Source organism: Chelonoidis abingdonii, chromosome 12, assembly GCF_003597395.2.
Source record: "Chelonoidis abingdonii isolate Lonesome George chromosome 12, CheloAbing_2.0, whole genome shotgun sequence".
In the NCBI taxonomy this organism is placed as follows: Eukaryota; Metazoa; Chordata; order Testudines; family Testudinidae; genus Chelonoidis; species Chelonoidis abingdonii.
This window is the reverse complement of record NC_133780.1, coordinates 6,421,466-6,445,405: the sequence shown is the minus strand read 5'-3', so window position 1 is coordinate 6,445,405 and position 23,940 is coordinate 6,421,466. Positions and strand designations below refer to the sequence as shown.

General features: G+C 54.0%; 1 protein-coding gene across 1 annotated transcript in view; it reads right to left on the bottom strand.

The window, feature by feature from the left end:
- The window catches only part of LOC116825475 (uncharacterized), a 49,650-nt gene that overhangs the window by 24,065 nt on the left and 1,645 nt on the right, over window positions 1-23,940 (bottom strand). The window contains exons 4-6 of the mRNA XM_075071692.1: window positions 22,514-23,773; window positions 21,699-21,701; window positions 12,409-13,245 (exon numbers count right to left, since the gene is read on the bottom strand). Coding sequence (XP_074927793.1) covers window positions 12,409-13,245; window positions 21,699-21,701; window positions 22,514-23,773 — 2,100 coding nt within the window. The remainder of the gene's footprint in view (window positions 1-12,408; window positions 13,246-21,698; window positions 21,702-22,513; window positions 23,774-23,940) is intronic.

Below are 23,940 nucleotides of genomic sequence, written 5' to 3'. Positions count from 1 at the left end.
TTGAGCCTAATTCTCACGATCCTGATTCCCGCTCTCTCATTGAAGACCAGACGCTCTGACTCTGCCATTGCTGCAAGGTAGGCGCCCTCCAGCAGAACAAACCCACCGCGCGGACCACTAAATCCTCCATAACAGCACTCTCGCCAATGCTAAAAAGAGCAAATCAAAAGAGCCACCTTGGCGGTTCCACGATTATACAGATAAGCCCACTACTTCACCCAGTCCTTCACAAGGTAGCGTGGGCTCCAACAAGTCAGCTACAAGCTTGGCTATTCGTATCCTTCTCTCAATATGCTCTCCTCTTTCCAGAAGCAGATGCCCCGGGTGCAGGGAGTGAGCCTGGGCAGGCTGGAGCTGGAACCATGCTCCTTCCGGCCCAGACGCTTCTTCCCCTCGCCTATTGCGATCTCCACCGCTCTCCACTTTTCTTCCCCGCCCTTGGAGAACGGGCCGATTTTCAGCTATGCATAAAGTCCTGTAGCCGGGCTATCGCTCTCTAACAGCAACTCGGCATCGGAACGAGCTTGGTGAATAGAGGGATTGAAACCCGCTGTGCCACGAGGGCAGATCAGCTCTGGGAACTTCACGACAAAGAGCCTAATAACGACTCCTTATAGACGACGAGAAACTCCACAGCTGATCCCGGAAGCAAAAGGAGCCTGTTTGGCAATAGTCATTTCATGCCCAGGCTCACCCTTTTCCACGGCTCCTCCGTCATCTGCAGGCCCAGCTGGACGAAGCGGGTGTCGAAGAGCCCAGGCTGCCCCCGGGACGGGCCAGCCACCGAGAAAGCCCCACTATGCTGGCACAGAGAGGGCTTTACAGAGTTCCGAAGCTGTAAGGTAACAGCATGTCAGTCGGGAAGTCCGGTCAAAGAATGGGAAGGCACACGTTCGACCCAGGGGCTCATACTCCAACTCCAAACATGAAGGGAGAGACGCGCAGCACCCAGACATACCCTCTCACGCTCCCTAAGAGAGTACGGAGGCGCTTGGATGGCGCATAAGGAGTAGGATTCTCCCTGTCCTCCCTGCAGCCCAGGACAGGCCAGACAGGTGATCTACTATTTAGCCCTCGCCACGACAGCTATAGACTGAGGTGTCAATCCCGCCTCACACAGGAGAGTACGGCTGCAGAACGCATGAATATGCATGGGAAACAAGCCTAGGGCGCCCTGTAGCAGCCTTCGTGAAAAAGCTCAGGAATAGACCCAACAGCAGAGTGTCTCTTTGTATTTAAACTATCCAAATATAAATCTGGAAGCAGGGGTTGTGGGGAGGCGTCAAGAAGCTGCCTCCCGGGGATTAGTTCCCATGTAGCCATCTCGACTACCCTAGAGGAGGGAAGTCTCCAGAGCTTTTCACGCTGGCCATGAATAGGTACGGAAAAATATCCCTTCACTGGCCTGCTGGGAGGGAGTCCGCCTCTCCACTTCATGCAATCTCCAAGAATCTGCCATTTCCTGCCGCATAAGATCTCTGATAATGTTCTAATACAGTTGAGTTTGGATATGTTAAGAAAGCTTGATAGTTTATATTCATAATAAGTTGTTGTACTGCAAGAGTTTGAAGCCTACGCTTATTTAAGCAATGGCAAATACAGGTACCTCAATACACTGGAACACCTTTACTAAAAAGATTAGATGAATTTTACCCAAATTGCTAAGAGACCACGGACGTATTAGATGACCTTTCACTACAACAAAAGTTCGGCTAAAGGGAATATATTCAAAGTGTATCCACAACTAACAAGTACACCACAAGTCGTCCATGCGCTCATTATCATCACACATATCTATCCACTAGCCTCTGGTAATGTACCCTAAATTCTGTGGGAACAAGAAATTTGCAAAGAGGAAGTTTCCACCAATGCCCTAATAAAGAAGTTCAGATTCATCTCTGTAGCAGATGGCTTGACTGAGTGTGAAATCTCCTCCAGGCAGTGCGATCGTGAATTCCTCGCAAAGTGATGTCTATTTAAGAACCCTGGTAAAATCTAGTCTTCTGTGGGATTGCGCACCTATGTGTTGCGCTTGATTCTTTGACATTCCATACGAGGTATGACGATTGTTGCACTCTACAGGTTCCTCTCACCCTTGATCTTACGATGATACGTCCGCAATGTCTCAGCATGCAAGAATTACCGCACATGCAACCTAATTACCTAACCACCTCGTAGTCAGGTGCAATGAGCCTCGTGATTGGATAACTTACGAGTAGGGCCATATCTGTCGTTGCACCTTTAATTTAAAGGGAAATTAGGCAAGGGTCCGCTAGTGTTGTCAGTAATAGGTGAGTGATTCTACGTTAGAAACGTAGAAACAGCTTGAACGGCTGCTATGCATCTGCAGTATTCGCTGCTAGACGTGACACACTGGGGAAGGAGATCGTTACGGGTAAATTCTTGAACAAGATCGCTTTTAGCAGCTCATCACAATGATTGCAGGTCTGTTCAGCCCTCGCGATATACCACTCGAGCCTTTAAGAACAGGGCCCTGGGAGAATGGAAGCTGAGTTTCTGCACGAAGTGGGAGGAACCTCTGCCGCCCTCACGCCTATTTTTGCAACCCGGCTTCACCCGTCACCTCGTATTCCACCTACCACCTGTTTCTTGCAGCTATGCCAGGAACCACTGCTAGATGTTGCAGTAAAAAATCCTGCCCCTCGTTGCGTGCAGGTGGGGCAGCCACAGCGCTTCTCCTTGGCCTCAGGCCAGGGGCCGGAGCCCTCGTATTCATGTATCCGCGGGCGTGCGGGAAGGGTGGGCGCCAGCGCTTTCAGCTTGGGGGCTGTTTGACTCAAAGCAGGCCATGACTGCCTCCAAGTCTGTGAGAGTAAGAGGTGTTTCAAATAGATTGTGTAATTGAAGATCCAACCAACACAACCTGTTTGGACGAAGCGGTTTTGTATAGCTCGGGCGTATGTGATGCCAGTGGATCTGTTTACTTTCTTCCTTGTTGGGCCTGTTCCTGTTGGTAGGTGGAAACTCTGGGTACCGAGATTCGCCTGTCAACTCTGTTTCCTTACTTCTCAGGTGGGTACCTGAGTTTACAGAAGTCCTTGATAAAGATCTTGTAGGTTGTGGCTTCTCTGCGAAGATTGTGAGAAAATTCAGTTATATCTAGGGCTGTGGCTTATTTTTTTTTTTATGGTGTCGACTTAGACGAACACTTCTCATCTCGCCCTATGCCCCCCCTCTACTTTGCGGCTATCAAGATTAACCCTGAAAAATAACATCTTCATCCATAGACTCATGGAAGCGGAGATCCCTTGAAGATTTCCACCACGCCAGAATCTCACCGAGCAGCCAGCCTGCGCGTCCACCCGAGCGGCAGGCAGCAAGCTAGACCAAAAGCGAGCCTGGGAGCGGGCAGGGGAAGAGGGCCGCGTGCTAGACAGACCCCGGCTCCAGCCCTTTGTCCCCCCCCCTCCCCATGTGTCTGTTTCCCCTGCCGCACCCACCGGGTGCGGCAGCTTGCCCCGGGGCCGGCGGGAACGCAGCCAGCCGCTGGGGAGGCGGGGCCAACCTCCCCCTGCAGTCCGTAGGTGCCGGGGGCGGGGCGGTCTCTCTCACGTATTCGCTCCGGAGCGGCGGCCCCCCGGGGCTCAGGGGCGGGCCGGGCTGGGGGCTCTGCCCTGGCCTGGGAGAGGCTCCTGGGGAGCAGCGGGAAGGGCCCTGCTGGAGATTCCCCTCTCCCGGCTGCAGCCAGGGCTCCGGGCTCCCAGCACCAGCCGCCGGGGCTCGGGGATCTCGCCGGGAGCCTGGGAGCCAGAGTCACCGCAGCGGCTGCGAGTCACTTCCTGCTGCCCGGCCGGAGCCCAGCGCTCGCTGCCCCCCGACAGAGCCGCCTCCCGGCTGCCCCTGGGTCCTAGGGCTGGCGGGTTCGCGCTGCAGCATCTCTGGGTCCGACTCCTGTTCCGCTCCCAGACTTTAGCATCAGAAAGGGACCGTCACCATCATCTGGCCCAGGGGGGTCTCATGACTAAAATTTTGGTGGCCTCAGAGTGTGGCCAGCAGCTCTCGCTGGTGGCTGTTCTGACACTTTTCCCTAAAATAATTCATTTACCCAAAACCCAGGAGATGTGCACATGGGCAGGGCTCAGCAACGTGTCTGTACACGGTAAAAATTATGACGTCCATGGGGGCCACTCCCCACGAGCGGTTCCTTGTCCCTGCTGTTGCTGGCAGAGAGGCAGGGCCAGGGGGCTCAGCACGCCGCCTCCGTTCCCCCTCCCTGAGCGCTGACTCTGTGGGGATGAGCCCATTGGCAGGGAACCACAGCAAATGGGAGCTGTGGGGGTGGCACCTGAGGACAGGGCAGCTCAAGAAGGAGCCAGAGGAGGGTCATGCTGCTGCTTCCAGGAGCTGTTTGAGGTAAACACTGCATGGAGCCTGAACACACCTCCTGTATCCCACCCTTCTGCTCCAGCCCCGACCCCCCTCCTGCGCTCCAAACCTCTTGGTCCCGGCCTGGAGCACCATTCTGCACCCCAAACCATCATCCCCAACCCCACCCCAGAGCCCTCAACCCCCAGGCCTGACCCTCCTGCTCCAGCCCTGATCCCCCTCTGAAACCCTCAGTCCCAGCACCCTCCTACAGTCCAAACCCCTCATCCACAGCCCCACCCCAGAGCCTGAACCCCCAGCTGGAGCCCTCACATGCCACAATCCCGTCCCAGCCGTGTCCTCCTTTCCGCACTCTGAACCCTTCAGTTCCTGCCTGGAATTCCCTCCTCCACCCCAAATCTCTCATCCCCAGCCTCACACAACAATCTGCACCTCCACCAAATCCCTCACCTTCCCCACATCCAAACCCCCTGCTCCAGCCCAGAGCCCCATCCCTCACCTTGAACCCCTCATTTCTGGTCCTACCCTAGAACCCGCACTCCCAGCACAGAGCCTGTGCCCCCTCCCACACCCCAACCGCCTGCTTCAGCCCACAGCCCCCTCCTGCCCACCGCCAATGTCTGTCACTAAGCCCGCTAATGTCAAGTGTCTGTTGTGCACCATGGTGGTGCTGACCCCTGCACAGAGATAAGCAGGAGAAGGGTCCTGCTATTTTGGGGAACTTTCCTTTTACACCCCACCCCGCTGGAATCGAATAGCAGAAGAATCTGAGTCCTTGCTCCCAGGGCTGTCCCTAGCCATTTGGGTGCCCTATGCAGCCCTTGAGGCCTCCCCCTCAAAGGTCTGGGAGGCAGAAGATGTAGGGGGCACTTTTAGGGGCCCCACAGGTCCCACATGGCCCAGGGGATTAGTGGGGGCCTGGAGCAGTCCGCTCTACTTCCCTAGCCCTGGCCCCAGCCCCTGCCCTTACCAGTGAGAAGCAGAGCAGCCCAGCCCCAGCCAGCTCCCAGCCGCAGCACTCCACTTTCCATCACCGGTGAGTGTGTGTGTAGGGGGGAACCTTTCTCTACCCCCTTCCCCCCCTCCCCCAGGTGACATGGCTAGGGCCAGGCAAGGAAAGCGGAGTGGGCTGGGGCCACGTTGCTCCACTTCCCACTGCTGGTGAGTGTGAGGGGCGTCCTTTCCCCAACCTCCCCACGCACACTGGCAGCGGGAAGCAGAGCACTACAGCTGAGAGTTGGCATCAGCACCCAATGTCCAATAGATGCTGGGAACATGTCAGGGACAACTTCTGCTTTCTGATGGTGGGGGAAGTAACCAGGGGACAGCAGGTTAGACTCAGTTCTAACCAGCAGGGAGGAATTTGTTGGTCTAGACCAGGAGTCGGCAACCTTTCAGCAGCGATGTGCCGAGTCTTCATTTATTCACTCTAATTAAAGGTTTTACGTGCCAGTCATACATTTTAATGTTTTTGGGTCTCTTTCTATAAGTCTGTAATATGTAAAACCTTAAGCTATTTGTTGTCTGTAAGTAAATGAGGTTTTCAAAATGTTTCAGAAACTTCACTTAAAATTAAATTAAAATGCGGAACCCCCAGACTGGTGCCAGGACCTGGGCAGTGTGAGTGCGACTGAAAATCAGCTTGTGTGCCGCTTCAGCACCTGTGCCATAGGTTGCCTAGGCCTGGTCTAGATGAAATGACTTAAGGTGGATAACTGGTTGAAACTGTACTCCGAGCACTATCAGTGCTCTGGTGTAACTTGAGGGGAATGATGGGGGCGGAAGGGCCCCAGGTGGTTCCCTCACTCCCAGCAGGAACAGGGTGGGAGGTGGGTGAGAAGCCTCAGCTGGCTTCCCCACTCTCTACAGAGAACAGGGTCTGGAGCACTCACGGGAAAAATTAGCAGGTTCTCCACCCCTGGCAGCCAAGCTCCTCCTCCTGGCCTCCTTCTCCTCCCACCCCTCGCAGCATGCCACATCCCTGCTCCTCCTCCTCCTTCCCTCCAGTGCTTCCCCCTGCCCACCACCTAACAGCTATTTGTGTGCTTAGGACTTTCGGGAGGGAGGGAAGGAGCGGGGATGTGGTGCACTCAGGAGGAGGCGGAGAAAGAGGCAGGGCTGGGTGGGAAAAGCAGGGTGGCATGGGACATGCCCCAGCGACCCAGGAGTAGCGTAAACATCAGCTATTCGAGTAATTACAGCGGTGGCTGTAAGTCAAACTAAGGCGACTAGCAGCAGTAATTAGGTTGAAGTATAGATGCCCCCTTTCAAGCAAAGAGATTCTCTCACCTCTCGAGCTTGCAGCAGTCCCTGCTCACGGAAGCTTCCAGCGAGGACCACTCTCCCCAGTTCAGTGATGCTCCTTGTTTTCAAGTGATCTTGTTACTGGAGTAGAGATGGAAGGGAGGTGACCAGAGGCTTCCTCCCCCCACACCCCTGCCTTGTTATACTCAGACCCTTTATAGTGGAAAATCTTTGCTGGGGGATGTCGTCAGCCAACTCCATGGCGAATGAGCTCCAAACTGTCCGTCTCGTGAATAGTAAATGTCTTTGTTACCCCTTCTTCCTGTTGGCGGGAGGTCAGATAATAGCTTTCTAACACCAATGGTCGGTCTTTGTGGTCTCTGAGGAGCTAGTCTGTGGGCATTCCCCAGAATGAGGACATTATCTCAGTAAAAACAGGGTTACCATACGTCGGGTCTTCCTGACAGAGCCTCTCTTTTGAACCTGCTTTCTCTGTCTGAGCAGGGTCTTCCTTTACAACCAAATGTCCAGGGGTTTTGCAGAGCAGAGGGGCTGCAGCTCAGAAATAGCCCTGATTGGTCAGCTTCCCAATTAATCTAGGCCCTAGCATCCACAGCTGATTGGTCTATTCCGCTACAGCTGCAGCTGATTGATTGCTGCCGGATCCCACCCACCGAGGCCCCAGCCCTGGGCAGGAGGTCCCGCAGGTAGGTGCTGACAGATGGGCCGTCACTGCGTTCTGGGCTTGTGTCACTGCCCTGCCACTGTGACAGTGACCGACACTGACCTCACCTCGTGAGTACCCCCACCGCACCCCCTCCAGCATCCACAACTGACCTCCTGCCCCAGGTTCCCACCCCTCATCACTGTCCTCTTTTTGGGCACCTGGAATAAGGTCACCCTAGTAGCAAACGTACAATAAAATGTCATTATTCAACATGCAGTGGGGTTATATGCATTTCATTGGCATAATATTGAGCAGATCATGAATTGTCCAGTGATCCGCCACCAGGCACTCTTAGTACACGACATATCAGAACCATACGCAAGTGGTGAACGTGGGACACAGGGGGTTAGTCACAAGAGGGATCAGTGTGGGGTGAGTGGGGCAAAGAGAATCTCTGTCATCAAAACATAGGACACTGCGATAGATGGGGTGGGGGGTGATCAGCTGGGCTGTCAGGTTCCTCATCTCCCTCTGGCCTCAGTGATGTGGGTCGGTCTGGCTTCAAGGCTGCCCAGCTCTGTTGACATCCCTGGCTCCCTTCTAGCCTGTACCCAACCGCAGCATTTCAGCAATAGGGAGATACTGTTCCATCCCCCCATTATTTTTTTTTGGGCATCATTCATGGTCCTTTAGATTTCAGGGGCAGCTTCAAATGACACTGACAGGACAAGTCTAGTCACTCTGTGGCTCTGATGCAGCGAGTTCCCAGTTCTCAGCCTCTGAGAAGCAAACCCAGCAGTTTCCCAGCTCTGTTCCCCATCCCCCTCCTTCAAACAGTACCTCGCATTACTGAAGGGATCAGGCACTAACTTCATTCCCCTGTCTCTTGCACTGTGCATCTAGCTCACATCATCAGTGGTTGTGCTGGGAGATACTGATCACTGTCATTGTTCAAACCACAGGAAAAAATCTCCTGACAAAAGTCTTAGATAAAGATTAAAATAACAAAATCTAATAAAGGACTATTCTGCCAAATTATCCTTTGTCTCGTGAAGTCCTCAGTAAATCTGAGCTACATCTTGTCGAATTAAATATCAACGTATGTGACCAAATGGCCTTCACAAAGAGAGAAAAACACCCACAGTACAGGGTGGGCTATAAAACACTTTCAAAATCTCAGCGAATCCTTTCAGACTTAAAATCAGGAAAATAAATGTACCCATTTTCTTCTGTAGCGGTTAAACCGGGTTCACTTCTCGCCTCATTATTTGGTTGTATGAGTTGCAAAAGTTTTAGCATCATTATACTAAAAGAACGAAAAAGAAACACAAGTCTTCCCATCTACAAATGATCTGGACTAGCCTAGAAAAAGCCGGGAAGCAATTTCACCGGTAGATGCAAACAGGGCTACAAGATCCCCATGCTTATCTCCATGCCCCCCACCCCTGTTCCTTATATCTCCTTGTCAAGTGCTGGAAATGAGCCATTTTCATTACCACTACAAACAGTTATTTTTCTCTCCTGCTGACAACAACTCACCTTAACTGATCGCTCTCCTTATAATGGGTATGGTAACACCCATTGTTTCATGTTCCCTGTGTAGATTTCTTCCTTCTGTATTTTCCACTACATGCATCTGATGAAGTGGGTTGTAGCCCACGAAAGCTTAAGCTACAATAAATTTATTAGTCTTTAAGGTGCCACAAGTTCTCCTGTTTTTTTTGCGGACTAACACGGCTGCTACTCTGAAAGATCTGAAGTGTCATTTAGATTCAATGGGATTTCTCCGCCCATTCCCAGATCTGTAACACTTCCTTCTCCAACCCTCTGGAGTCTGACTTAGGATTAAAGACATCAGAACTGTGACTTCTAAGCATGGAGAGCCAGGGACATGGTGGTAAGTGACACCTTGGGAGGTGAAGGGATAGAACAGTAACAGGATAAAACTCTCCATCAGTTGCACGGAGGCTGCTGAGTGGAGGGTGTCAGTGATGGGGGAAGGAGGGAAACCCTCAGACTCACCACATTGCCCTGCAATAGCACAGAAGGTAACACCACGTTTTACTGTCTCTTCTCCCACATTTTTAGCATGGAGTTAATTCTGGTGCATAAGGCAGAAAATATACAAACACTAAATGGTTTTCAGCAGGGCCTGAAGTAATGTGAGACTGTTGGGGACTCTGGTACCCCAAACGGCAAGGTTCGTTGTCTGACCGCGAGAGACAGGCAACAGCAGCAAGGTTCTATCAAATGCTCTTTATTGAAGGGTGCACAACGACAATAGAGAGCAAGCTCGTCTCCGCAGAGAACCAGCTTACTCCTTACAAAATAACCTAGGCTTATATAGACAGTCCGTCACATCGCTGATTAATCAATTAAGCAACCAACCCCCCTTCTTTATCAATTAGAAACTAGAAACTTCTACCATACATGCATTCTCATGTCTTACAAGATTAAATGATCTACTTGATTAATAATACCTTAACAATCAGTAACAATTAGGAATGTAGCAATTAGGAACAAACATAGAACAGAAACAGGGAGTTTTGCCCAGGGAGTCTGGAAGTCCAGGCTCATTCTTCAAATAAGTTGTTCCTAACACAGTACATCTGGTGCTATCCCAGGAATGCCGTTCTATTCTTATATTATGGTTGCCTAACTCTGTGAGAGACAGGCAACTCCTGGGTGTTTTCCACTTATGAATTACCCAGAAACCTCTGTTAGCCTAACTTTCTTCAGGTTGGCATAACTGGCTTTGTGCTACATTCTTAGTCTTGTTAGGCCTGAATATCTGGGAATGAGACCTCCAGGCCCACAGGGGGAACTCAGGGACTAAGGATCACTCTGCTAACGGGAGGGAGTCAGAACACATAAGTAAGGCTTCAATTTTTTTACGGCGGTGTAAGGAGGCGCCCTGGCTCCGCACCGCACCTGAGGGGGACGAGCCAGAGCAGGCACCTCCTTGGGCGGAGCCAACGCCACCTGTCCCCGCCCCCCAGCCTGCCCTGCGCTTGCTCTCCGGAGGAGTGGTCGGAGTGTCCTGCCTCCCCATCTCCAGAGGAACCCATGGTCTGGGACCCCCCGAACTACACCAGTGGAAGCCAGGTACAGGGAGAGGGGGAAATCGGAAGTAGCCCGGGAGAAGCCGACCCCAGTCTGGCTCCTGGGGACTGTGAACCCATGTCAGTGTGTTGCGGCCAGGATTCCCCACTGACTGCAGCGAACCCTTGCTGCTGCTAGGGCCCCGGGCTGGGACGCAGTGGAGTGGGAGGGCCTGCGTCCCCCCTGCCACCCGTCCAAGGGGTGGCAGATTTCCCCTCTCCGTGGCTTGAAGAGGTCTTCTGTATAAACTCACTGTTTGTACTGTGTTTGCTGAGCCCCTGAGTGCAGGAGCTGAGCCTGAACTATTTGCTGCCCCGTCCTGACCAAGGGCTTGGGCTATAGTCTGTGTTTGCTCAGCCCCTGAGTGCGGGAGCTGAGCCTGAACTATTTGCTGCCTGCCCTGCCCAAGGCCAGGCGTAGACGCGGACTGCTGTGTGTAAGGAGGCGCCCTGGCTCCCCGCCGCACCTGAGGGGGACGAGCCCCAGCACGACCGGTTTACAGGCGGTAAGGGAAGTCACGGAATCTGTGACTTCCAGAGACCTCTGTGACTTCAGCCCGTGGCGGCTCTGAGCAGCAGGGGGACCCCTGCTGCCCACAGTATCCGACAACTGCCCCCCGGAGCTTTGAGCTGCTGCAGGCCATGGGGGTACACCGCAGCATCCGGCTCTCAGGGGTGGCCTCCAGATCTGAATATTCGTGGGGGCTGGGGTCCCAGAGCTCCGAGCCACGGGTGGCAGGGGGCCCCCGCATCTGCCCAGTTGCCATGGGACCTCAGGGCCCCAGCAAGGGCTGTTGCAGCTTTTTCCCACCCCATTTTGTCACGGATATTATTAGCAAATGTCACAGACAGGTCACAGGCTGCCGTGAATATTTCTTTATTGCCTGTCACCTGTCCGTGACTTTTATTAAAAATATCCGTGACAAAATCTTAGCCTTACACATAAGATGCTCAGGATGAGGTTATAGTAGGAAATCTGGCGGAGGGTCACAGAGATGCGCTGGCTAATCCCGACCACATTTCCTACCATAAACAGATGCTCGGAAGCAAAGGTGGGATCTCTCCGCCTTCCCCAAATGGCTCTGTGGGAATCAGCCCCTCTCAGTGGTGCTGTCTGAATGCAGACGGGGCAGAGGGGGTGAGTGATGAGAGGCAGCACTTCTCTGCCCCTGTGCTCTCCCTCGCCTCTTAGCCTATTATCCCCCATACCCCAGCACCTCCTGCTTCCCAGCTCCACCAGCCCCAACCATTCCATCCCAGTTCCCTCCCCATAACCCATCCTCCTGGTCCCTCAATAGTTGATCCCCCAGAGCCCAGCGCCCTGGGGGATTCGGGGAGGGGAGGAGTTACCAGCCCCCGGGACACTCCTCCTGCAGAGAACAGCTCCAGGTCAGTGGGGAGCCCAGCCCAGGAAGTAGTAGAAGATGGGGGGTGGGGACCAGTGCTTAGAGTGAAGATGGGGCCTGACCCAAGTATCCTTCTCTTCCTCTCCATGACAGGGAGATCCCAGCTGGGAGGGGAAGGAAGAGGGGGGAACTTCAGCCAAACAGGGAGCGTCCAGAGGAGTTTCTCTCTCTTCCTTCCCCCATCTTTGGCTTATCTGCTCAGCTGCCAGGGCTGCAGCAGGGAGGAGGGGCTGATCGGGGCTTCTTCTCCTCTGCCTGGGGTTTGCTTAGACCAGGCAGAGCCAGAGGGTCACTGACCAGCTGCTGCTGCTGGATCCTTGGGAGCCAAACACCCCTGATGTGTGTGGGAACGAGGAAACAGCTTTGTCTTCATGGCCAGCCATAGTCAGGGCACTCAGAGAATTTCCCTGCTGTATGGAGGAGTCTCTCATGTCCAGTGCAGGGTTAGCTCCACTTGGAACATTTTCCATACTCAGAACGTCTCAGATGTTTCTTCCCTGGGTGGATTTGTGGATCCCTGATACTCCGGAAACACCAAATGAAGCTTCCCTCACATTCAAGTTCTCTCTGTTGTACTGATCACTGATGCGTGAAGTCAAATGGAATCTTTTCCTGCGGTCAAGCTGTTTCTAGGGTCTCTCACCTTTGTGGATTTTCTGGTGTTTGGTGAGATTTGTGCTCCTATTGAAGCTTTCCCCACACTCCTGGCATTTATAAGGTCTCTCTCCTGTGTGGGTTATCTGATGTGTAGTAAGAGTTGACTTATGACTAAAACTTTTCCCACACTCAAAGCATCTATATGGTCTCTCACCCGTGTGCAGCGTCTGATGTGCAGTAAGGTGTGAGCGCAGACCGAAACTTTTCCCACACTGAAGACACTTATATGGTCTCTCTCCTGTGTGGATTCTCCCATGTTTAGAAAGGCCTGAGCGCTGACTGAAAGTTTTCCCACACTCCAGGCATTTATAAGGTCTCTCTCCTGTGTGGATTATCTGATGTGTAGTAAGATTTGACTTCCTACTAAAACTTTTCCCACACTCAAAGCATCTATATGGTCTCTCGCCCGTGTGCAGTGTCTGATGTACAGTAAGGTCTGGACTCCGACCGAAACGTTTCCCACACTGAAGGCACTTATATGGTTTCTCTCCTGTGTGCACTCTCTGGTGTATAACAAGATATGGCTTTTTAGTGAAGCTTTTCTCACAGTCTAAGCATTTATAGGGCTTCTCTCCTGTGTGGGATCTGTGATGTGCCATAAGTGCTGACCTCTGACTGAAACTTTTCCCACACTGAAGGCACTTATATGGTCTCTCTCCTGTGTGCAGTTTCTGGTGCATAATAAAGCTTGACTTCTCACCGAAGCTTCTCCCACAGTCTACGCATTGATAGGACTTCTCTCCTGTGTGGGTTCTCCAATGTCTAAGAAGGAATGTACTGACACGGAAACTTTTCCCACACTTAAGGCATTTGTAGGGTTTTTCTTCATTGGGACTTGTCTGCTGGACTGCGGTTTCCTTGGGATTCTTGCATATTCCACTCCCTTGAATAGATTCATCCAGTTTCTTCCCAGGATCGTTTCCCAGCTGCATCTCTGATCTGTCTCGATCTCCCCAGGCATTTCCTTGTTCCAAGTACTGGGAATAATTCCCTTCAGCTCTCAAAAATGTCTCCTGCGGTTCCACTTGCTCACGACCTTCCTGCTGCTGATTCTCCTCCTTGTTCTCTCTCACTGTCCTATCACCTGCTGGGAGAGAGAGAATCCAGACAGGAGTCACTGCCTGTGCCAGGGAGAAAAGACAGAAAGGGAAATAGCAAAGAGGGAAAACACAACACAGTGACTGTTGGGGAGATGGAGACATTGGATTCTGCCTCCACATTCCACCCAAACACTCGCAGGGAAGGAAAGTCAGGGAGGAAATTCCCAACAGCTAACAGGATGGGTGGGAAGTTGTGACTGATATTTGCCTTAATGATACGACACCTGCTGACTGCAGCCCTGACCTGGGTGACATGGGCCAGAACTGAGGGTCCTCGCTCACAGCACAGGTTTGGAGTCCCAGCTTTTTCCTTCACTCTCAAGATGTTTCTGTCTCAGTTTCCCTGACTCCTCACCTGTGCGGGTGTCTCTCGGGCTCACACTTTCCTCGTCGGCCTGGAGATGCGGGACCCACGGCTCTTCCCCTCGTTCCAGCCGGGCGATCAGGTCAGGTTTGGGAACGGGGAATCCTGCACAGGAAGTGAAATCAGGCAAGGGCCGGAGTCTTGCTGAGTATTTGTCACAGGGAACAGTCCTTGAGTTTTACCTGGCCCTACAAGCGACTGTGGTAACTCAGACCCTTTGGGAACAGCAGACATCTCGGGGTGGGGGTGGGTTGTTGTCACACCCTCACTAGGAAGCCTCAGGGAAGATGCGTCTGCGGGACTTTCTGGCACGCGCAGCTCTGGTGTTAAACTCCTGCCTATTTCCAAACCAGCATGTAGGAGCTGGAACTAGCCATGCTGGGGGAGCTGCCGCACCTCCTCACTTGAAGTGGTTTCCATTAGATCCAGGGTTTACCGTTTGGTTCCATGGCTCTCAGCACCCCCACTGTACAACCTGTCCAAGCTCCCCTGAGCCTGCAGCACTGAGAGGTGGAGCTAGTCCCAAGAGGGCCAGTCAGTGGAGTGTGAAGGAGAAATAACAGGCAGGGCAATCCCCTGCTTCTGGCCCCTTGTCAGCTGCAGAGACAGGGATGAATTAGACTGTGAGGTTTCTACCTCCCTTGTTCCGTCGAAGGGGGTGTGGAGATGCAAGTCTCTCTCACAGTGGAGTTGTGGACTGCACTGGGGTTCTCAACTTTTTCTGTCTGAGCCCCCCACTTCACATGCAGAAAACAAAGACCAGGCCCACTTTCTGGCACACCACTGTTTTTTGCACAATAAAACGCCAGGGCCAGGATTAGCGGGTAGGGAGCAGGCCAATTACCCGGGTCTTAACACAACACGGGGCACCTAAAGCTAATTGGCTCAAGGATTTAAGTTCAGCCTCATGCTGTGGGCCTCCATTTTGTGGCCCGGTCCTCAGCAATCTAATTCGGCCTGCTTGGTGGGCCCCCCTGACCTGCTGCAGCCCGCACGGGGCCCCTGCTTGAGAGCCAAGGCACTATGTGACCCAACTCCTTCCTAATCCAACTGAGCGGAGTCAGACACGGCAAAACCCACGCCTTAGAGCCTACTGAGGGAACGGGGATCCCTTCCCCAGCGCAGGTCACCGTCAAATTCTCCAGCAAATGACGTCCCTGTAGAGGCGTCTCATGAGCGGAGGTGCCAGGCAGAGCCCCCTGCCCTGGTGAAATACAACAGCCACGGATCGGTCAACGGTCCCAGCATCTGGAGCACAAGAGTCCCCACCAGCACCTGCTGCCCAGCCACAATCCCGCTAGTCACAAGGAAAGGAAAACTCGAAGCTCTGTGGACGGGTCAGAGTAGCAGAATCTGATCTCTACTGTTTGCAGATCACCAGGGGGCGTTCAGGGGGTGGGCGAGAGAGGTGGGAGAGCTGGCCGGGGCTTGTGCGAAAACGGGCAGGGGACGAGAAGCGGGGCTAGACCACGGACCCCTCAGTCTTCCAACGGCTCCAGGGGGACGAACACGGCCGGCCCTAACCAGCAGGCTAGGTGCAGGGCCTTCTCATTCTCCCTACTCTAACCCGCCAGCCACAAGGCTGATGCCGGGACTATGGGCCACGGGGAGCGGCCTCCGATGTACGAAGGACAGTATATGACACAGGCCTGGCGGTAACATTTTGGGGAGGCCGCCACACGGATGGCCGTTGGCGGGAACCACCACCATCGCGCCAAATCCCGACGACCCGCACGTTAGGTCCCCACGTGGGCGACGCCGGCCAATGACGGTATCAGGCAACGGACTGCGTGCCTCCTGAAAGGAGGGAAAGTGGTCCCGGCCGCTGTAGATGGTGGGTGGAAGCGGTGGTCTCGGACAAGCCGAGACCGTCTGCGTGCAGCGCGAGGCGGGGGGGCCGCTCCAGCCGCACCTGGAGCAATCCTCTTGGGAGTCTGGGTCGAGTTGGCCACCAGCCCGCCACCGATGTGGGGTGAGGCGAGGAGGCGAGGGAGAGTGGCATGCCGCAGCCGGGCGGAAGGTGGCAGAGCTCTGCGGCATCGTCGGCGGGGTATGGCTTCCCCCGATCAATGGGGGCCTGGCCTTTTTAGCGGGTTCTCCGTAGCCCAGGGTCGGCTTCGCGGCTAGCCGCCCGACGCGACGCGCTGACAGAGGAGGCTACGGGGATGCTCAACCACAGAATACTCGAGGAACGGGGTGAGGGGTGGGTCACAAGCAGCGGGAAGGTTATAAGCACATAAAATAAACAACGACCGACGCAAGATTGGGGACTGCTCCTCTAGAGATCGGACATCTGGTCACCCTCGCAGCAGCTCTTCCCGGCCCCGGCGGGGAATCGCTAGCCAGCCGCGGAGAGCCCAGGAGGCCAACCCTCCCCCTGCAGCGGGCGGGCTCCTCTCACTTCCCTCCGAGCTTGGGCCCCCCGGGCAAGGCCGGCCGGCTGGGCGCGCTCTGCCCTTGGCTGGGCAGCTCCTGGGATCAGCGGGAAGGGCCCTGCTGGAGTTTCCCCCTCTCACCGGCTGCCAGCCGGCTTCCGGGTTCCCCAGACACAGCCGCCGGGGCTCGGGAGATCTCGCGGGAGCCTGGGACCAGGTCACGAGCGTGCGAGTCACTTCCTGCTGCGGGCCGCGACCAGCGCTCGCTGCCCGACAGAGCCGCCTCCGCAGTCCTGGGTCCTAGTGATCAACCCAGCGCCGAGGCCGCCCTGCCCCAAACCTGCCACTGCGAGGCCCACCGCCCCTGGACTCCAGCAGATTCTGCCCGTATTAAGGGCGCATCGTGCGTAGAGCCTCACTGTTAGTGACGGACAGGAAAGGAGCATCCAAGGGCCCAAGAAGGGGGAGAAGCGCGTTTCTAATGAGGATTGTCCAGAGATTCCAGAGACTCCGCAAAATCCTCAAGCACATGGGGGTGAGAGGTCCTGGTCCTAGAGAGGCTGCCCAGAGCCCTAGCAGCAGGGGCCACATTTCTCGGGGACACTGACTCTGTGGGACACCTCACCCTAGACAAAGAAATGTCATTTTTCCGGTGCTTAATTTGTACCAGGGCTTCCCAGAGGTGAGCCTCAGCCAGCAGCTCTGAGCCTGGCAGTTCATAGCCCCGGCACTTCTGGGCCTGACAGTTCAGAGCCCCAGCACCCCAGGGGCAGGGGGGTGTAGGCACCCACCAGCGCTGGAGAAAGTTGACACCTACGAGCGGAGCCTGTGGCGGGACCAGCCGGGGGATACGGCTGGTCGCTGGGGCTGGGGCTCCCACATATGCAGCACGCAGCTGCCTAGGGCACCATGAAATTTGGTGCAATTTGCCGAACCCGGGCAGCATGGACGAGCCACAAGCCTGAGTGGCCTGGCTTGGACCCAGGAGAGGGCTGGGCAATGCAGCGCGGCCTGGAACCAGCTGGGATGGCCCAGCCCAGAGCCAGCCATGGCCAGGGTGGCCCGACCAAACCGAGGTGGCCCAGCCCAAAGCCAGCTGCAGCCTGGCCTGGACACAACTGTGGTGGCCAAGCTCAAACCTAGCTGTGATGGCCCAGCCCAGCCTGAACCTAGGCAGCACGGCCTGGAGCCAGCCTCCGCCAGGGCAGCACAGCCAGAATCCAGACTGCCTGGCTTGGAGCCAGCCGCAGCTGGGGCGGCCCGGCCTGAACCCAGTTGTGGCCAGGGAAGCCCAGCCTCGACCTAGCCATGTTGGCCTGGCCCAGACCCAGCTGCGGTCGGGGTGGCCTGACCCAAACCCAGGTGGCCCAGCCCTGTCATGGGGCACCCCTCCCTGAACCTAGACCCGGCCTGGACTTGCGGGGGCTTATCTGTGGCCACAGCCCTGAAACCCAGGTACTGCTGCAAGGAGACAGAGCTGGGGGGAGTCTTCTACCACTGATGTAGCCCTGGAGCACTTTCCTGCACCCCAAACCGCTCATCCTCAGCCCCACCCAAGCCCTCCACCTGACCCCACCCAACCCTCTGTCCCAGCCCAGAGGCCCTCATCCCTAGCCCCTCCCCCCCAGAGCAGGCACCCCCAGCCAGAGCCCTCACAACCCTGCAACCCAACCCTCTGGCCCGGCCCTGAGCCCTCTCCCACACTATGAATCCCTTGGCCCCACCTCCACTACATTAATTTTGTTCTGTGCACCGATTTGAAGGCGACGTGTCACACATCAACTCCACATCAGGGCACAGAACAAAATTCATTCTGCACATGGGTGGGAAATATTAGCGGGAACACTGGTGGTAAGGCTGAGAGAACAGGGGCTTTGGGAAACCCAGCTCAGGAATCACAACACAAGTGTATCTCCTGCAAACAGACCTAGAGGCCATAGTCTAATTCTCTCCTCACAACTTCACACTGGTGTAGGCAGGTCATGTGACTCCAGTGGGATTACTCCTGATTAAACACAGGGGGAGAGAAAGGAGAATGAACCTGACAGCCCAGTCAGACTGGTCCTGATTTGTACTGGGGTCAGGGAGAGGGGCACAAGATTTCAGAGAGTTTTATCTCTATGAGAAGTTTGAGGGGCCTATGACAGGGCAGGGGTGAGGTTGGCTGGGTGACCTCACTGTGCATTTCCATCCGAGACCACATCTGCATTGCTTTAACCTTTCACCTTACCAGGGCCAGCTCTAAGTTTTTTGCCACCTCAAGCAAAGAAATCCCCCCCCCCCTTTTTTTTTTGGCTTTTACACATTTGCACTTTGCAATGTTGTTTTTTTGGGTTTATTTGGACTGGGTATGGTACTGATACAGCACTGGGCACCGAATGCCTCTGAATCTGCTTGAGCTGGGTGTATCTGCCTGAATTTCTTATTGAGACAGAGGAGCTGAAAACCCCATGGGCATTAGAGCGCCTGAGTAATTCGTGCCACCCGTGATATGTGCGGAGGGGAAATACAGAACAGAGAGGGACATTTCAAGAAGCTTAAATCACCGCGTGCTCTGCTGCCCCGGGCTCACGGCTGGGTCTCTTGAAGGAAGGCGAGGGGCTTGTGCAGCCGCAATCGGAGGCTAAGCGAGAGCCCTCAAAAGGGCACAGTTATAGCTTGAGACAGCCCTTGGCTTTCCTGGGCATGCTCCGTATTTCAGTCTTAATAGGAGCTGGGCTGCTGTTTCTGAGCACTTTCTGCTACTTTTGCTCATTTAAAATGAGCCTGACATTCCCCAAATCATTAACTGAAATGGGCAAGGCACGCGCTGGAGACTTGCCTGCTGTCTGATGGGTGCTAATTCCGACACTGTCACTTGATCAAAGGGTCAGGTCATTATCTTTAAAAAGTTGTGCCTGAATGAAAGGATTTCTCCCAGCTCAGATTAGTTTTCTGGGGGACGGGAGAGAAGAAAGAGGAAAGCTGGGCTAACCCTTGAAGGGGTATTTTCATGGCTCTCTCTCCCGGTGCGTCTCACTGAGCCCCACCGGCTGTACTGCAGCGCAGGGTTACCTGGCTGGCGGCACTGACAGTGTTACTGGCCACTCAGCGCTTCCTTCCTGGCCCTGGTAAGTTCTCGGTGGCTTTCTCGTTGTTCCTCGGGGGACTCAGGCTTTAGGAACATGAAGTTGCTCTTGGCGGACTCTGGGCTCAATTGCCGGCCACATCCAGGCAATTGGTTGACACGTTGTTGCCCGAGGAGAGCTGGGGCTTGATGTTGGAATTTCTGAAGATGTCAGCCGGAATGTCGCCCCTGGAAACGTGCCGCCCCTGGAAATGTGCCGCCTCAAGCACGTGCCTGCTTTGCTGGTGCCTAGAGCCGGTCCTGAACCTCACCTCTGCAGTTGGCAGCCATTTCATGCAAAACAACGGAGACTGGGAGTGGGAGAAACTAAATTGTCCTTTATTATTCCAAAGGACAAGCAAAAGACAGACTCCTTTCCCCACTCCCAGCCCAGCCCAGCCCCAGCCCAGCCCACTGCTGCACCCAACTCCCCCATGGACCGGCATCATCTACACATCGGGAGAAAAGCGCAGAGAAGCAAACTCAGCCATTTTCCAGTTCTGTTCTCCCCGTCTTTTCCCCGTCCCAATGGTATCTCACATCTCTGCAGGGATCAGGCAGTAACTTCATTCCCTGTTTCAGTCTCTGAGTGTAAATCTAGCGCTCAGTCTCCATGTTTGTGCTGATACTGATAATTATCATGGTTATAACAACACAAAAATCCTGTGACAAAAGTAGAAAAAGGTCAAAATACATTTTAAAAGGACTATTCTGGCAAAGGACCACTTGTGTTGTGATTTTCTCAATAAATCTGAGCTACACCCTGTCGAGCTAAACTAATACCAAATGAGTGACCAATCAGTGGTCGGGAAGAGAGAAAAACCCACAAAAAACATGTTCATAAAGTGAAATCTCAGAGAATCTTCAGATTCAAAATCAGGACAATATATTTACCCATTTTCTTCTAAAATGGCTAAACCTGCTTTACTTCTCACCTACGGTGACAAGACAGCAAGTGTGAAAAATTGGGATAGAGGGTTGGGGGTAATAGGTCCCTGATAAGACAGAGCCCCAAATATCAGGACTGTCCCTATAAAATTGGGACATCTGGTCACCCTATTCTCGCCTCATTATTTTGTCATGTTAGTTACACAAATTTTAGCATCATCCTAATAATAAAAACAAAGCAGCTTCCCATCTACAAATGATCTGGACTAGCCTGGACAAAAACTGGGAGCAATTTTACCAAGGGCTTGTCTACACTGGGGGGCGGAGGGGCGGGAGAGTGTCAATGTAAGATACGCAACTTCAGCTATGAGAATAGCGTAGCTTAAGGCGACATATCTTAGATTGACTTACCTCCCGTCCTCACGGTGTGGGATCGACGGCTGCGGCTCCCCTGTCGACTCCATTTCCGCCTCTTGCCCTCGTGGAGTTCCAGAGTCGACGGGGAATGCGTCTAGACGAGACACAATAAATCAACCTCCGACAGATCCATCGCTACCCATCGATCCGGTGGGTAGTGTGGACGTACCCCAAGAGATGGAAACAGGGCTATAAGATCAGAAAGGTCAAAATGTGCCTTCAGATTCATTTGGATTTGGACACTTTCTGTCATGGAGAGCCAGGGACACGGTGGTAAGTGACACCTTGGGAGGCAGCGGGTAAAATGGGGACAGGATAAAACTCTCCATTGCTGAGACAGAGGCTGCTGCATCGAGTGTGGAGGGTGACAGTGCTGGGGGAAGGAGGGAATCTCTTGGACTCACTCCATTGCCCTGAAATAGCACAGAAGCTAAAACACCACATTTAACTGTCCCCACCTAAGGCTGCGCAACAACCTATTTAGCTCTGCACAGGTGCTCAAGGAACCCACCTGGGGACCTGCCATGGGGCCCCTCACCTGGCCCCAACTATACTGCAGTGCAGACCTGCCAGGGTGACCTTCAGCCCCAGCTATGCCATGGCCAGGGCACCCCTATCCCAGCCCAATGCCAGCTGGGGTGGCAGGGCGTAGCCTGGCCCCAGCCACAGCAACCTGGCCTGGCCCCAGCCACGGTGGCTCAGCCCTGTCGCAGGGCACCCCTCCCCAAACCCAACCCCAGTCCTGTCACCTCTCTCCCCGCCGCAGCCCCGGAGGAATCTGGTGGAGGGTCACTGAGATGCGCTGGCTAATCCCAACCACATTTCCTACAACAGAGAGAACCTCCAAGGCTGATGTTGCAGAGGGGGATCTCCAGGCCTCCCACAAAAGGCCCTGTGGCTCAGTGGCGCTGTCTGAATGCAGAGGAGGCAGGGAGAAGGGGCAGAGGAGGTGAGTGATGAGAGGCAGCACTTCTCTGCCCGTGCTCTCCCTCGCCTCTTATCCTATCATCCCCAATACCCCGGAACCTCCTGCTTCCCAGCTCCACCAGCCCCAACCATTCCATCCCCACTTCCCTCCCCATAACCCATCCTCCTAGTCCCTCAATATTTGATACCCCGGAACCCAGCACCCTGGGGGATTTGGAGAGGGGAGGAGTTACCAGCCCCCTGGGACACTCCCCCTGCAGGGAACAGCTCCAGGTCAGTGGAGGAGCCCAGTCCAGGGGCTGGTGGAAGATGGGGATAGGTTTCTACAATGAAGGTGGGGCCTGGCCCAAGTGTCCTTCTCATCTCCATGGCAAGGGGATGGGAGGGGAAGGCAGAGGAGGGGACTTCAGCCAGGCAGAGGAAGTGGCTGGAGGAGTTTCTCTGTCTCCCTTCCCCCATCTGTGGCCCATCAGCTCAGCAGCCAGGGCTGTAGCAGGGAGGAGGGGCTGATGGGGGCTTCTCCTCCTCTGCCTGGGGTTTGCACAGATCAGGCAGAGCCAGAGGGTCACTGACCAGCTGCTGCTCAGCTGCTGCTGGATCCTCACCCCAGCGATGGGCAGCTGGATCCTTGGAAGCCAAATGCCCCTAATGTGTGTGAGAACGAGGAAATGAGTTTGTTACCATGGCCAGCCCCAGTCAGGGCCCTGATTGAATTTCCCTGCTCTGGAGCATTTTCCACACTGAGAACATCTCAGAGTTTTCTTCCCTTTGTGGATTTGCGGATGCCTGATATCATGGAAGCACCAAACGAAGCTGCCCCCACATTCAAGGTCCCACTGTTGTCTGTATCACTGAAGTGTGAGCTTGGATTGAATCTTTTCCCGCAGTCAAGCTATTCATAGGGTTGCTCTCACCCTTGTGGGTTTTCCGATGTTTCGTGAGGTTTGAGCTCTTACTGAAGCTTTTCCCACAAGCAAGGCATTCATGAGGTTTGTAGCCCGTGTGAATTCTCTGATGTAAGATGAGGTTTGATCTGTGCATGAAACTTTTCCCACAGTCAAGGCATTTATAGGGTCTTTCTCCCGTGTGGCTCGCCTGGTGTCTAACAAGGGATGATCTGTGTGGGAAACTTTTCCCACAGTCCAAGCACTTATGGGGTCTCTCGCCTGTGTGGGTTGCCTGATGTGTAATAAGGGCTGATCTCCGTGTGAAATTGTTCCCACACTCCAAGCACTTATGGGGTCTCTCTCCTGTGTGGATTGTCTGATGTCTATTACGGGCCGATCTGTGTGTGAAACTTTTCCCACAGTCCAAGCACTTATAGGGTTTCTCTCCTGTGTGGATTCTCTGGTGTGTAACAAGGCCTGATCTCTGTGTGAAACTTTTCCCACAATCGAGGCATTTATAGGGTCTTTCTCCCCTCTGGATTCGCCAGTGTTCAGTAAGGTCTGATTTCTGGCTGAAACTTTCCCCACAGTCCAGGCATTTATAGGGCCTCTCTCTTGTGTGGATTTGCCGATGCTTAGTAAGGTTTGAGCGGTTATTGAAGCTTTTCCCACAGTCCAAGCATTTATAGGGCTTCTCTCCTGTGTGGATTGTCTGATGTGACAGAAGGTCTGTTTTCTGAATGAAACTTTTCCCACAGTGCAGGCACTGATGAGGTTTATCTCCAGTGTGAATCCTCTGATGTCTAATAAGGTGTGAGCTCTCAGTGAAACTCTTCCCACAATTGAGGCATTTATAGGGTCTCTCCCCTGTGTGGGTCCTCCAATGTCCAATGAGGTGTGAGCTACGACTAAAACTTTTCCCACAGTCCAGGCACTTATGGGGTTTCTCTCCAGTATGGACTCTTTGATGTGTAACGAGCTGTGATCTCAGAATGAATTGTTCCCCACCCTGGAGGCAGTGATAGGGTTTCTCTTCCTGGGGATTTGTCTGCTGGGCTGTGGGATCCTTGTCTCCACCCCCATATATAATAGTTTCATTCATTTTCTTCTCTGGGTGGTTTTCCAGCAGCCTCTCTGACCTGTGCCAATTTCCCCAGGCTTCTCCCTCTTCCAAGCACTGGGATAAATTCCCTTCAGCTCTTCCCTCAAAGGTCCCCTGTGGTTCCACTTCCCCAGGAACATCCTCACAATTCCCCTCCTCCTTCTCACTCACTCTCTCATCACCTGCTGGGAGAGAGAGACACACACACACACTCCAGGAGAAAGAGGAATAGCTCAAAGGGAAAACCCAACACCCTAAAGCTGTGAAGACTGAGCAATTGGATTCTGTCTCTACTTCCCACCCAAACACTCACAGGGAAGGAAAGTTGGGAAGGAAACTCCTGCAGCTAACA